This window comes from Geotrypetes seraphini, chromosome 8, assembly GCF_902459505.1.
Source record: "Geotrypetes seraphini chromosome 8, aGeoSer1.1, whole genome shotgun sequence".
Taxonomy (NCBI): Eukaryota; Metazoa; Chordata; class Amphibia; order Gymnophiona; family Dermophiidae; genus Geotrypetes; species Geotrypetes seraphini.
This window is the reverse complement of record NC_047091.1, coordinates 115,749,116-115,763,870: the sequence shown is the minus strand read 5'-3', so window position 1 is coordinate 115,763,870 and position 14,755 is coordinate 115,749,116. Positions and strand designations below refer to the sequence as shown.

General features: G+C 40.1%; 1 protein-coding gene across 1 annotated transcript in view; it reads left to right on the top strand.

Annotated features, from left to right (window-relative positions):
* Positions 1–13,952, top strand: part of LOC117365506 (semaphorin-4E-like) — a 142,585-nt gene extending 128,633 nt beyond the window's left edge. The window contains exons 8-14 of the mRNA XM_033955983.1: positions 5,515–5,690; positions 7,269–7,425; positions 8,955–9,177; positions 9,701–9,816; positions 10,949–11,115; positions 11,273–11,325; positions 12,507–13,952. Coding sequence (XP_033811874.1) covers positions 5,515–5,690; positions 7,269–7,425; positions 8,955–9,177; positions 9,701–9,816; positions 10,949–11,115; positions 11,273–11,325; positions 12,507–13,180 — 1,566 coding nt within the window. The 3' untranslated portion in view covers positions 13,181–13,952. The remainder of the gene's footprint in view (positions 1–5,514; positions 5,691–7,268; positions 7,426–8,954; positions 9,178–9,700; positions 9,817–10,948; positions 11,116–11,272; positions 11,326–12,506) is intronic.
* The last annotated feature ends 803 nt before the right edge of the window (positions 13,953–14,755 follow it).

The window sequence follows — 14,755 nt, the reverse complement described above, 5'->3', positions numbered from 1 at the left end:
ATTGGGAGAGTTAGTGTGTGAGAGAAGAGGATGGAAATTAGGTAACTTAAAAGTAAAGAGGAGAAAGGTAAGAAAGAGGGTGAAATCTGAGTTGATAGAGGCAGAAAAGAAAAAAAGTGGAAAGAGCTAAAAAGGAGCAATCAATATTTCAGAAGCAGGTATAGTGAAGGAATGGAGAGGAGAAAAGACAAATGGATAGCAGCTGCTTGAAAGAGAATTAGCAGACATCAGGAAAACAAGAGAATCTGGAATCAAAATGATGTGGATTTGGAAGGGTGATTTCTTGTTTTTCCATTAAGAATATATAGATGATTGTCGTAAGATATTATTTTCATGTGGTATATATTAGTTGTATATGAATTTGGGAGGGGGTGGGGGTTAAATCTTTTTGGTGTATGATATTGAAAATTTTTCAAGTGATGTTGTATTATATTTGGTTGATATTTACTGTACACTTGATGTAAGTTTAAAAATGAATAAAGAAATTAAAAAAAATATGATGGAAAAAATAAAATGTCTAAACAACAAAGGTAGAAAAAAACCATTTTATTTTGAATGTTTTAAATGGAATATGTTAGCTTTGGGAAATGTGTTCAGTAGTAAAGGAAATGCATTTCTGTTTTTATTTCTCCTGTGTTGTAGTACATGCTAAGTTAACTTCTTGGGATTCCTAGTTCATTTTTTATTTAAATATTTTTATTTCTAATTTATGATCCCTTGTTAGGTCTGTTTGTGTGATAGTAATGGCAGGTGGGGAAATTGGAGGTGATCAGGGAGGGAGGGCGAAAGGGAGGCCCTCCTTTATTTTCTGACCTGGGTCCTAGCATGTCTAACACTGGTCCTGACCCTTGCTATATAGTTGGTGGGGATCCCCAAGCATCCTCAGCTGAGGGACCTCATCCAAAGAAGCATCATTGAGCCACTGACAACTAGGCAAGCATGGGGTGTCAACATCAGTGGCTTAGGAAAGTTTCTGCTGCCTTTCCAAGCCTGGTAAAAGGGAGTTCTGGCCACTTTCAGGGAAAGTCTTCAGCTGATAGAGTTTGGGATTCCTCATTAGCTAAAGCATTTATATTTTAGGTGGGGGTAGAGCATGGCAGAGAAAACTTTGTGCCCACCTACCTTTGACTCAGGCCCACCCAAAATTGATTGTCTGGCTATGCCACTGGAATAGTCTCTACTATGATGGATTTCTGGGATTGTTGTATTAAAATAGGGTTACCAGACGTCCGGATTTCCCAGGACATGTCCTCCTTTATTGAGGATATGTCTGGGGATCCGGACGGCTTTTCCGGGTTTTGAAAAGCTTCCTCGAAATCATGTCGGGCAGGAGGGCGTAACAGGGCGGTGATGGGTGGGATGGGGTGGGTTTAGGGGTCCAGATTTTACTAAAGTAAAATCTGGTAACCCTATATTAAAATGATGGAAGAAAATTTAGAATCTAGTTGAAAAGGAGTCCAAGGCTCTTCATGTCACACATGGAGGGAGAGAGGGCATTGATGCCAAAGACTGGAAGCTACTGAAATACTTTATGATGGCAGCAAGGTATGAAATTGCAGCCTGCTGAAAGAGACTCAGGGATCCTAGCTATGTATTGCAATAGAGTAAGCAGCTAGTACCAGCTGAATATACATAGTAACATAGTAGATGATGGCAGATAAAAACCCAAATGGTCCATCTAGTCTGCCCAATCTGATTCAATCTAAAAGTTTGTTGGGTTTTTTTCTTCTTCTCCTTAGCTATTTCTAGGCAAGAATCTAAAGCTCTGCCCGGTACTGTTCTTAGGTTCCAACTACTGAAATCTCCGTCAAAGCTCACTCCAGTCCATCTACACCCTCCCAGCCATTGAAGCCTTCCCCAGCTCATCCTCCCCCCATCGGCCATATACAGACACAGTCCATGCAAGTCTGCCCAGTACTGGCCTTAGTTCTTCAATATTTACTATTATTTTCTGATTTTAGATCCTCTGTGTTCATCCCACGCTTTTTGGAATTCCGTCACCGTTTTCCTTTCCACCACCTCTCTCGGGAGCACATTCCAGGCATTCACCACTCTCTCAGTAAAGAAGAATTTCCTTACATTGCTCCCACCCCTAAATCTCAAATTATGTCCTCTGGTTTTACCATTTTCCTTTCTCTGGAAAAGATTTTGTTCTACGTTAATACCTTTCAAGTATTTGAACGTCTGACTCATATCTCCCCTGTCCCTCCTTTCCTCTAAGGCAGGGGTAGGCAATTTTAGTCCTCAGGTCAGGTTTTCAAGATATCCACAATAAATATGCATGAGATAGATTTACATCTCAAGGAGGCAGTGCATGCAAATCCATCTCATACATATTCATTGTGGATATCCTGAAAACCTGACCTGGCTCAGGTATACATATTTAGAGCTTCCAGTCTCTCCTCATACAACTTTTGGCACAAACCTCTTATCATTTTCATCACCCTCTTCTGGACCACTTCAAGCCTTTTTGTGTCCTTCGCCAGATACGGTCTCCAAAACTGAACACAATACTCCAAGTGGGGCCTCACCAACAACCTGTACAGGGGCATCAACACCTTCGTTCTTCTACTGGTTACACCTCTCTTTATACAGCCCAGCATCCTTCTGGCAGCAGCTATCGCCTTGTCGCACTATTTTTTCGCTTTTGATCTTCGGACACTATCACCCCAAGGTCCCTCTCCCCTCCCAGCATATCAGCCTCTCCCCTCCCAGCATATACGGCTCCTTCCAATTATTAATCCCCAAATGCATTACTTTGCATTGAATTTTAGTTGCCAGATTTTAGACCATTCCTCTAACTTTTGTAGATTCTTTTTCATGTTTTCCACTCAGTGTCTACTCTGTTACAAATCTTGGTATCATCTGCAAAAAGGCAAACTTTTCCTTCTAACCCTTTAGCAATGTCACTCACAAACATATTGAACAGGATCAGCCTCAGCACCGAACCCTGAGGGACTCTACTCACCTTTCCTTCCTCCAAGCGACTTCCATTAACCACCACCCTCTGGAGTCTGTCCATCAACCATTTTCTAATTCAGTCCTCCACTTTGGGTCCTAACTTCAGCCCTTCAGGTTTGTTCAAGAGCCTCCTATGAGGAACTGTGTCAAAGGCTTTGCTGAAATCTAAGTAAATTGCATCTAGCATATGTCCTCGATCTAGTTCTCCGGTCCCCAATCAAAAAAATCAATCAGATTCATTTGGCACGATTTACCTTTAGTAAAGCCATGTTGCCTCGGATCCTGTAACCCATTAGATTCTAGGAAGTTCACTATCCTTTCTTTCAGCAACACTTACATTATTTTTCCAACAACCGAAGTGAGGCTTACCGGCCTGTAGTTTCCCGCTTCATCCCTGTGAACACTTTTGTGAATAGGGACCACATCTGCTCTTCTCCATTCCCCAGGAACCACTCCCGTCTCCAGAGATTTGTTGAACAATAGGACCCACCAGAACCTCTCTGAGCTCTCTGGCCTCCCATCCTAACAGCTCTTTCTTCAGGTACTCTCCCATTTTATTAAATCTAGGACTTTTAGTATCTTGCGGCCGCCCTCCATTTGATCACTACTTCCCAGCTGACCACCCACTCGTACATTAGATATACTCTTTCCATTTGTGAAGACCAAATCCAATATCGCTTTTTCCCTCGTGGGTTCCGTCACCATTTGTCTGAGCAGAGCCTCTTGAAAGGCATCCACAATCTCCCTACTTCTTTCCAATTCCGCAGGATGTGTGGGGGCCATTAATAAATTATTGTAATGAATAGATATCATTTTTCCCTGATTATCATAAATGAAAGAATGGGGAGGGGGTGGGTTTTCGATTTTCATTATTGGTTATGAAGGGAAGGAATGATTTTATTATATTGTATGTATTAAATGATATTAGAATGGTGGGTGGGAAGGGGTTAAATCTTATTTTGGGAGAAATTGTGGTATTTCAAGTGATGTACTAGTTAATATGTTACTTTCTGTGCACTTGATGTAAAATATAAAATGAATAAAGAATTAAAAAAAAAAAAAAAAAACCCCAATTCCGCAGACGGAACATTCTAGTCCACATCCAGCAGGTTGAAATCTCCCAACAGCAGCACCTCCTCTTTCTTTCCAAATTTTTGGATATTCACAATTAGATCTTTATCAATTTGCTGCAATTGAGTCAGAGGTCTGTAGACTACACCCACGTAGATAGACGTTCCATCTTCTCTTTTCAGAGCTATCCATATCACTTCTCCCTCTTTCCAGGTCCCTTGCATTTCAGTCGTTTGCTTATCAATCCTTACATAGAGAGCTACTCCTCCACCTTTTTGACCATCTCTGTCCTTTCTAAAAAGATTATATCCCGGTATGTTTGCATCCCATCCATGGGATTCACTGAACCAGGTCTCTGTGATAGCAACAATATCCAGGTCTCCCTCTAACATCAGGGCTTGCAGATCATGAACTTTATTGCTTAGACTGCGAGCATTTGTGGTCATCGCTTTGCAGCTATTTTTCAGCGGTGATCTTTTTTGTATAGTTTTTGTTTCGTTTCACTTCCCGTTACAACACTAAGAAGTTACCAATAATCTCCCCGCCTTATTAGAATTTCCATAATACAATGTTTGTTTGGAAAACAAATCTTTCCTTATCAGGGGGGAGGGAGGATTTAGGGAGGAAATTTTATAATTATGTTTATAATAATAGTATAATATATTTTATATAGAATAACTGTTGAAGGGTGGGTGGGTAATATTTTTATCATTAATGATCTATTAGATTTTATGTGTTAGATTTTAAAGTGCTGTATTGGAATCAATTTATGATATATTTATGTGCACTTGTTGTTTGATTTTAAAATGAATAAAGAATTGGAAAAAAAACCCAAAAAACACTAAGAAGTGAGTTGCTAATATTGTTTGTGTTGCAATCTTTACTACCATCACATCTTGTGTTTTGCCGGGGGTGTTCTCTATAATTGAGAACCTTAAAATATGAGAAACTGGGAGAGATGGAGCACAAGTGGGCTAAGTACCGATACTGGCTTTGCAAATCATAGCCTTAGTGGTGCATCCATGATTGTGCATTTGCTTGTATATATGATGATGATTATTTTCTATTGGATATTTGCTTATTAGGGGGCATGTTGTATCGGGAGGAAGAGGAGGGTTATAAAACTGGCACATTTTATAATTTTATAACCCTCCTCTCCCTCCCGATACAACATGCCCCCTAATAAGCATTTTTATATATATATATATAGTTAGTGCAGCCAGCAGCCTGAGAACTAAGGAACCGGGCTCAATTCCCACTGCAGCTCTTTGTGATTCTGGGAAAGTCACTTAACACTCCGTTGCCCCAAGTATAAAATAAGTTCCTCTGTATAATATGTAAACAGAAAGGCAGTATATCAAGTCCAGTTTCACTATTTGAAGTACAGCATCTTTGAATTAGTCAAATATTGACTTTATTAAAGACATTCATATACTCTTCATATTTTTGTTCTGATGTGGCTTTGTGGACATTTGTTAATAGAATGATCTTGGAGGAAAACGCATCTTGCAAAAGAAGTGGACATCATTTTTGAAAGCCAACCTCATCTGTTCTGTGCCAGAATCCAACTTCCTCTTTAATGTCATTCAAGATGTGTTTACACTCAAAACAGCAGACTGGAGGGACACAGTTTTCTATGGGGTGTTCACACAGCAGTGGTAAGGTGGTGTTCAAGTACGTCTGGCATATTAGCAAGGAAAGGAAGCACTTAAAAATCTACCCCTTCTATGGTCAGACTAGCAACTGTATGAAAACAGAAAAGGAAGGCAGCAAAGCTTGTAAGGGGGCCTATAAGTCCCATGTATTTTTTTGCAGTGCTTTAATTCATTTTCACTAGGGTCTCTTTTGTGGTAAATGTTTCAAATTGACTTAAAACAGTTGGGTTTCCTTAGCAGCTAACAGAAGCTTATGAAAAATCACTCTTAAAGCAGCATTTCAGCCCACAAAATGGTTCTAAACATACAAAGATATCTCAACACACCTTACAAAAGAGAATATATAGCATCAACATTATAAATTATATTTTCAAGTTGTTGGGGGAAAACTTACCTCCAGTCAATGGCGTACCTAGCATATGTGACACCCAGGGCCCATCATTTTTTTGACACCCCCCCCATCTATATGAAAAATATGATTTTTAGTAACAATCCACTTATCGCACAAGAGTGTACCTAGGAAAAGGCAGCATCTTAAACACTGCAGTGAGCACTAGAACACCAACACATACATTGTAAAACTAAACAAGCCAGATCCTGCACAGTCAATTGATCCTGTACAGTCGATGCTATCAGAAAGCCATGTCCCTTTCATACACACAGACAGATACACCCTCGCCCTTGGTATGCCACTGCCTTGGTATGCCACTGCCACCCTTGGTATGCCACTGCCTCCAGTAACCTTTCAACCTTATGACAAAGTCCTTTGGAAAATTGTGTGTTCTCTGCCACATGCAGCAGGAGGACAAGGTGATGGTCTTGAATGGATCTAGGCTGTTAATATCCACCTCCAAATTCCAGAAAATAGTTATTTCACATGTACACATAACTTTCTCCATGGCCAAGTAGGACGGGTCAGCCACACATAGGTGACATCACTCAATAGTGCAGAAAGACATGCGCAGCAATCCCCCACCACTGCCAGCCCATGAATCACCTCAGATTGTTCTGTACATCCTTCCAGGCATACATATATTCCTGCTTTCCTGTTTTAAAATTTTCTTTTCACCCTTAAAGTATACTCCTTTTTCTTTCCATTCTCTCTCTGTAGCTTCACTTTCTAGGTCCTCTTGCAATGCAGACAAGAACATGAGTCTCTAAGGAATTTTGCCCCAGGTTGGTCAACAGGGACCTACATGGATCTGGTTGATTATGGTCTTGAATGGGAAAATCTAGGCCTTTGTTAACATCCATCTCCATCATTCAGAAAATATTAACTTTTGATTTACAAATAAATTTCTCCTTTTGAGTGTGTTATAATGGAAAATATTTTTCTTTGATTGTGCTGCCCTATACCTGTATGCTGGTATCTTACAAATATATAATGCTGTATCTGAGCACTATGCACTCATTAGGGGGAAGGACTTATTGCAGCCTGGATTCAGTATTTTACTTTGTTTTTGTTGCTATTATTATGTATGATTTGATGTTATCGTTTAGTGTTGGAAAAGGTGTTGACTAAGCCTGCACAGGTGATGCAAGGGTAATTCCTGAAGTCACTTTTATTTTTCCCTTCCCTAGGGGGAAGCTGGACATCTCTGCAGTTTGCACGTTCAGCATGGAAAAAGTTCAAGAAGTATTCTCCCGCGGGAAGTACAAGGGGCCTGTGACAGTGGAGCACTCCCACGTGAAATGGGTGATGTATAGTGGCGAAGTGCCATCCCCACGTCCTGGAGCTGTAAATATCCAGCCAATCCATTTTCTTTCACTAGGCTAGCTTTGAAGGAACCTGTTTTTCATGATATAGCCATTACATTTGACCTTCACACAGCTTCTCTCTTTGGAGCTGGTAGGGCTCAGTGAACCACTTTTTTGTTTTATTTTATATATTTTTTATAATATACTATCTTTCTGTAATACAACTAAAGTAATTTACACATTATATACAAGTTCTTTCTTGGCCCTTGTTAGATTCAGAATCTAAGTTTTTGTACCTGGGGCAAAGGAGGGTTAAGTGGCTTCCCCAAGGCTGGGCATTTCATGCAGACAAAATATCTAAGTTGGGTTTGGTGATGGTGGTCATTCCAGTGCATGAAATTAGCCATTTTATTATTATTATTTTTTTTTTATTATTTATTCATTATAAATCATAAACAAGTGTACATAAATGCATCCATTACAATTGCAATATAACACTTGAAAATCTATATCATATGATCTAGAACAAAAATATATACCCCCTCCCACCCACCCCTCTCAAAGCAACCTAAAATTCTTTAATCATTGTAAAACATACATCAAATGTACAAATACCACACATTATACTTTCAATATAACACTTGAAATCCTTCACAATCGTTTGAAACAAAAACATCAATCCCCTCCCACCCACTCTTAAAGTAATTATAGCAAGAATTAAATATTAAATATACCCTACCGCATCCCCCAATGTGTAAATATAATCTCCCATTAAAAAAAATGATGTCTACTCATTAAAGGCTGCTATTCATAGCAGCAGATGCCTTTTCCCACCAGTTGATGGTTATAGCCCTTCATCAGCCCCTTAAAGTAGTGGCCCTCATAATACCATCCCCATTTATGTCTTGAAAGCACATACATTAAAATCATCATTTATAACCCAGAGGAAAGAAGAGTTTGTCAAAATTTTTATCATGATTTTAGAATTGGAAGTGATTTTTTTTTTTTTTTTTAATATTTTATTTATAAATTTTTCATTCTTACAATAATTTAATTGTACATAAAGCTTCAATTAATACATGAAAAATTGTGATTACAAATAATTCATCTTATCACATAAAATATAACCCTCCCCTTTTTTCATTTCTTAAATCCATATAATATACATTCCCCTCCCCTCCCCATTCTAATATAATCATTACTAATGTGCTTTGAAATCTGATCATTGGAATAACGAGTCAATGGTTCCCAAATTTTCTTAAAATTATGAATATTTCCCTGTTGTAATGCTATTGTTTTTTCCATTTTGTATACATGACAGACTGAATTCCACCAAAATGTATAGTTTAATTTGGTATAATCCTTCCAATTTTGAGTTATTTGTTGCATGGCGACCCCTGTCAATATTAATAATAGTTTGTTATTGTTTGCTGAAATCGGACTCTGAGTTCTCATTGCTGTACCAAATAGTATAGTATCATATGAGAGTCCTACATGATTTTCTAGTAATTCATTAATTTGGGGCCAATTGGAATTGGAAGTGATTTAATCGAGAGTCTCTCTCCCTAGTGCATCAACAACATTGCCCGACAGAGTGGCTATCACAGCTCTCTGGACTTGCCCGATAAGACTCTACAGTTTGTGAAGGACCACCCTCTCATGGATGATAGCATCAGTCCCATTGGGAACAGACCTGTCTTACTGCGAAAAGGCTCTAACTATACCCGCATCGTTGTGGACAGAGTCCTTGGCATAGACAAACGCACCTACAATGTCATGTTTTTAGGAACCGGTAAGCTGCAGAATTGGGACCTATTGTAAGGTTTAAAAACTGTCTGGAGACACTTTCTGCAGAGCAGATGATGGAGACAGAGACTATGTCTGATTTTAAGAAAGTCTGTGATAGTCACGTGGGAACTCTTAGAGGAAAAGATAATGGTTACTGCGAGTGGGCCTTTATCTGCCATCAAGTTTCTATTAGCAGTTATTAGCCAGTAGATGAGGGAAAGGATCTCCCTATTTGGATTCTGGCTGTGTGTGTGTGGAGGGGGGGATTACTTTCATTCTCAGAATGGGATGCTATACTATGCATTGGTGATTTCTGAAGTACCTTTAAATGGAAAGTCCTTAGAAAATGCTGTAACTGTGGGAGTCATACTTTTATAGTGCAGAGAGAGTCTTGTGCAAGGAAGGAGCCATCTGTTTGACTTTCTGAATGCATATTTTGTGTTTGGTACATAAAAGAACCAATTTGTTACAGTCTCTCAAAGCCCAGTTCCAGATGCTGATGCCATGTAATCTGTTATGTTCCGCAGACAATGGTTATTTACATAAAGCTCTGAACTGCGACGGGGAGATGTTTATTATGGAGGAGATTCAGCTGTTCCATGCTCCCGAGCCTGTGCAATCTCTCAAACTGTCATCTAAGAAGGTAGCAAGCCCCTTCCTTCATCTGGCCAGCTTATTGCAAATGGGTGGGAGGGCTAGGTGTAGGTTCTACCTGAGCAGGACCAGCTTAACCTATAGACCAAGTAAGGCTCTGGCCCAGGGCGCCAAATGTCCTGGGCTGTGATGTCACCAGCCCATAAGTTAAGCTACGAAATGGGGTTTCAATACCATCCTCCTCCTCCAGTCCTGACAGGATGCAGCTTCATAGGCCAGTTGCAATGTCAGTGAGTGCTGGTTGACACACTGACCCTCCCTCCTCATGGCAGCTGGTTTATGAAGTTGGGACCAGAAATAGTGTCAGAGGAGGGAATTGGCCGAGGGGGAGTCCAAAATAGAAAAGTGAGTACAGTTCTGGGGCATGGGATGGGCACCAAAACAGAAGTGAGTCTGAGGCATGAGGCTTTTGGGGGGCGCCAAAACAGAAGTGAGTCCAGGGTGCCATAGAGTCTTGAGCTGGTCCTATACCTCAGGTCCTTCTGCTTCAGTAAGAACCATCAGAAAGTTTAAACATGAGTGCTCTATATACTTCTTTTAGCATCTGTACCTACTGATGCAATGTTAAGGAAAACATAGCCTGACCCTTAACTAGTGAAATGAATGGCTATTATTTCAGAAGTCAAGTTTCATGAGCAGTTGGTTTTGGGTTTTTTTATATTCTTTATTCATTTTTAAAAACTTACAATAAGTGTAACAGCATATATAACATTTTAAATTCAGATACAACACTTAATATTCTGTTAAATCCACATCAGAATCTCCCCCTCCCCCCTAATCAATAACAGTCTTTAAATTTAAAAAAAAAAAACATATTCAGGGAATTCATGAGCAGTTTTAATTTTTAATTGACTTTTATCAGAAGGGTAACTGCTCCAAAAACCCAACACATCAAATCCATGTATATTCTTTTGTTACTCTTACCTTCTTTGCCTCAGTTTCACCCCACCAAACCTACAAAGATTCTCTCCTGTCCCAGGTCTTATACAGGGAGAAGATACAGGCTCCCCTGTAAGACTTGTCTTCTGCCACTAGGAGCATGCTTTGTATTCATATTCATTGTAGAGGGGGGAATATAACCCAGGAAATACATTAGAATAATGGTGCTTTTTTATTTGCAGGGTTTGCTGTATGTGGGTTCTCCCTCACAGGTGGTTCAACTACCTGTTTCAGCATGTGGACAATACACTAACTGTTTTGATTGTGTTTTGGCAAGGGACCCGTACTGCGCTTGGTCTCATACTTTGCAGAAATGCGTTAAAGTAGCTGATGAGCATATTGACTCCCAGTAAGTAGAGCCCTCCCTCGTTGAACATCTTCATATCTTTGCACCTTGAACACAGCTGAACAGCCTTCAGCTAGTTACTATCACCTTAAGTTGCAGACCAGAGCTGCATTTGAATTATGCAACATGAATTAACTTGCACTTTTTTTTCTCCCTACAGAAACTTCAGCCAGAGTGTGATAAGTGGGGATGCTTCTGACTGTCCTCATATTGGTGAGTAAAAGTTAAATAAGAGTGTGTAAGTTGGGCCTGTACTGGCAGTTAGTGTCCTGGTGGAAAGAGTTGAGAGCCCTTCACATTGCTTCAGACCTTTACACCATCCAACTTTTAAAAATAAAGCTTTTCTCACCTTTTTTGACCAATGTTAGGAGGTTTCTAGTACAGTATAGTTAGCACATATTGGGTATATCTGGAGCCTCATAATACCTCACACTGCCAGAGACCTTGCGGTATCTCCCAACCCCAGTAAAAGTGAAATTTTTAAGTAATAATTTGTTTAAAGCAGGGGTCTCCAAAGTCCCTCCTTGAGGCCCGAATCCAGTCGGGTTTTTCAGGATTTCCTCAATGAATATGCATGAGATCTATGTGCATGCACTGCTTTCAACCATGATTATGGTAGGATGAACCCCAGTAAGAATGATGGTTGCTTATAGAACACTGTTTGGCAATGTAGTATTGCATAGGTTAACTCCTGTGGCTGTAGGGTACCTGCCACCAAGAGCTCACAGTCTAATCCATGCTTGAAAACTGTAGTCTGTTTTCAGTCTTGAAAAGCAATTGTATTGAGCTGATATTCCAAGCTATTTATTAGCTACCAAAGGTCCTTCCCTACTATGGTACTTTGTTAACTAGAAGACCACTTTGCCATTTGATATTCCCTTATGATTATTTATTTAATTCATTTTCTATCCCATCCTTCCCAAAGAGCTCAGAACGGGTTACAGGTTAACATACATAATATGCGGTTAACAGGTTACAATTTGCCATAGTTACAGTACAAATTTTTTCTGGTACAAGTTTTTATCCTAACTCAACACAACCTAGGGATCTAATACTAATATATATAATATACAGTTTACAGGTTGCAAATTGCCATAGATTAGTGCTTCTAAGCTGAGCAGTGATATGCTAAGAAGCATAACTTATGTGATAGGACTTTATTTACTAAGACTTCTGTTCTTTTTATTGGTCTGAGTCAGGAGTACCAAAGATGCAGCTCTCATAGCATCTTAAGAGGAATAGGTGGGGCAGAGGCACTGATTTGTACATTACCAACTGTTGCCTACTGATAGAACATCTTTTAACTCCATGCTGGAGTCTGTATCTAATCTAAATATTGCATAAATCCCTAATTTTAATGAAAAAACCCAAGCTTTGTTCCTCCTTTCTTTCAGGAAATCATGTCAAAAATCGTTCATTTGTTCCTGGTAACAGCATCCAACTTCCCTGCTCCCCAGCCTCTAACCTAGCCAGCACCAAGTGGATCTTTAATGGCAGTTACCTCCAGTTAAAGGATTCCAAGTATCTCCTGTATGAGCAGGGCATGGTTATCTTCAATGCAACATTGGCTGACCGTGGCTTTTATGACTGTCAGTCAGTGGAAAGTGCCAATGGAAAAGAATTTTGTATGATTATTACCAGCTATGCCTTACATCCTATCCACGAAAACCTGTTAATTATCCCACGACACTTTGTATCAAATGACCCAGATTCCATGGAACCTAACTCCAATGTGACATCTTTGACTTCAGTAACAGTGATCTCAGCCAGGCAGATTCACACCAGCACCAAGGAAGTGCTTCTACTGAAAATTACAGTGGGGGTACTGACGTTCCTCTTCCTGATTATGCTATTGTGGAATGTAAATCGAGGGCATATTCCTTGTCTACAGTATGGAAAAATGACACAGGTAGAAACCCAGGTATCTGCCACTGAGAGGCCAGGTTCTTCCTTGTGCAGGTCAAATGATATGCCAGATATGCCACCAGGCCCCTGCTTTTTCACAGCTAAGCAAATGTCCTCCAGCCCCCAAAATGTAATCATAGCAGAACCTTGGAGTCTGTTCTGAGAGTTACCTACAAAGGAGGCTTTGAAAAAGACTGATAATTACTTTAAAGATTAGACAGTGGAGAATAAACTTCCAGGGCTTCTCATACTGCTGAAGGGTCCTTTTGGAGAATGGAATGCTTGTTATATATTCTGCCACACAGTCAATATTAATTTTAGTGATCTAATACTATTGAAAGCACTCTTGATATCCTTAAGAATTATTTTCCAGGCTCCTGAGCTATGTTAACTGCTGCTCACATTGCTTCCCCCTCCCCTAATTCTAAGCTCTGTAGTGTTGATATTAGATGGAAAAAGCAGAATTACAGTTTTCACAGTACACTATATGTAGAAATTTGAAGAGCAACACTGATTAGAAGTCATCTTCAAGCAGCGGAGTCAGCTGGTAATAGTAACAGGGAAGACCACCTCCAATTTTGCAGGCCTTCACTATGGAACTGGCACCGCCAGATACACAAACTCAAACAGACCATTCCCTCTAGTTAGCTTTCAGCAGCAGTTAGACTCATTCATCTCAAACTGTTAGGTTTATTTTCAAATTCTGTTACATTAGCAAAATACTATTTTATTTAATTTTTAAGAAAAAATAAAGTTATCTGCTGATCTGAGATGGTATCCAAGCAGAGATTCTAAACGTTTTAGTAGATCATATTAAGACTTCCAGGAGCAATGTCCATGTTCCACAGATGTTCCACAGATAGTGAGCAAACTAATGGAAACCCTAATCAAACACCAATTGGATAGAATCATGGACGAGGAGAAACTAAGGGATCCCCGCCAACATGGATTTACTAAGGGGAGATCCTGCCAATCCAACCTGATCAGCTTCTTTGACTGGGTGACGAGGAAGCTGGATGCTGGTGAGTCCCTGGACATTGTCTACCTAGATTTCAGCAAAGCATTTGATAGCGTACCACACCGCAGGTTGCTAAGCAAGATGAGTTCTTTAGGTTTGGGCGACACATTGACAAATTGGGTTGGGAACTGGCTTGGAGGTAGGCTTCAGAGGGTAGTGGTGAATGGCACCCCCTCCGAAATGTCAGAGGTGATAAGTGGAGTGCCACAGGGCTCCGTCCTGGGCCCGATCTTGTTCAACATCTACATAAGAGACTTGACAGAAGGGCTCCGAGGAAGAATAACATTATTCGCCGATGATGCCAAGCTAAGCAATGTAGTGAACAAGAGCACAACAGACAATAATTCAATGGCAGATGATATGATGCATGATCTACTTCTACTGGAGCACTGGTCTAGGTCCTGGCAACTCAGTTTCAATGCCAAAAAATGCAAAGTCATGCACCTGGGAAGCCGAAATCCATGCAAGCTTTACACCCTAAATGGCGAGATCTTGACAAAAACTGAAGCAGAAAGAGACTTAGGGGTGATTGTCAGGGAAGACATGAAGTCTGCAAATCAAGTTGAGCAAGCTTCATCCAAAGCAAGGCAAATCATAGGTTGCATACGCAGGAGTTTCGTCAGCCGTAGACCTGAAGTCATTATGCCAGTGTATAGATCCATGTTGAGACCGCACCTGGAGTACTATGTGCAATTTTGGAGGCCACATTACCGCAAGGAT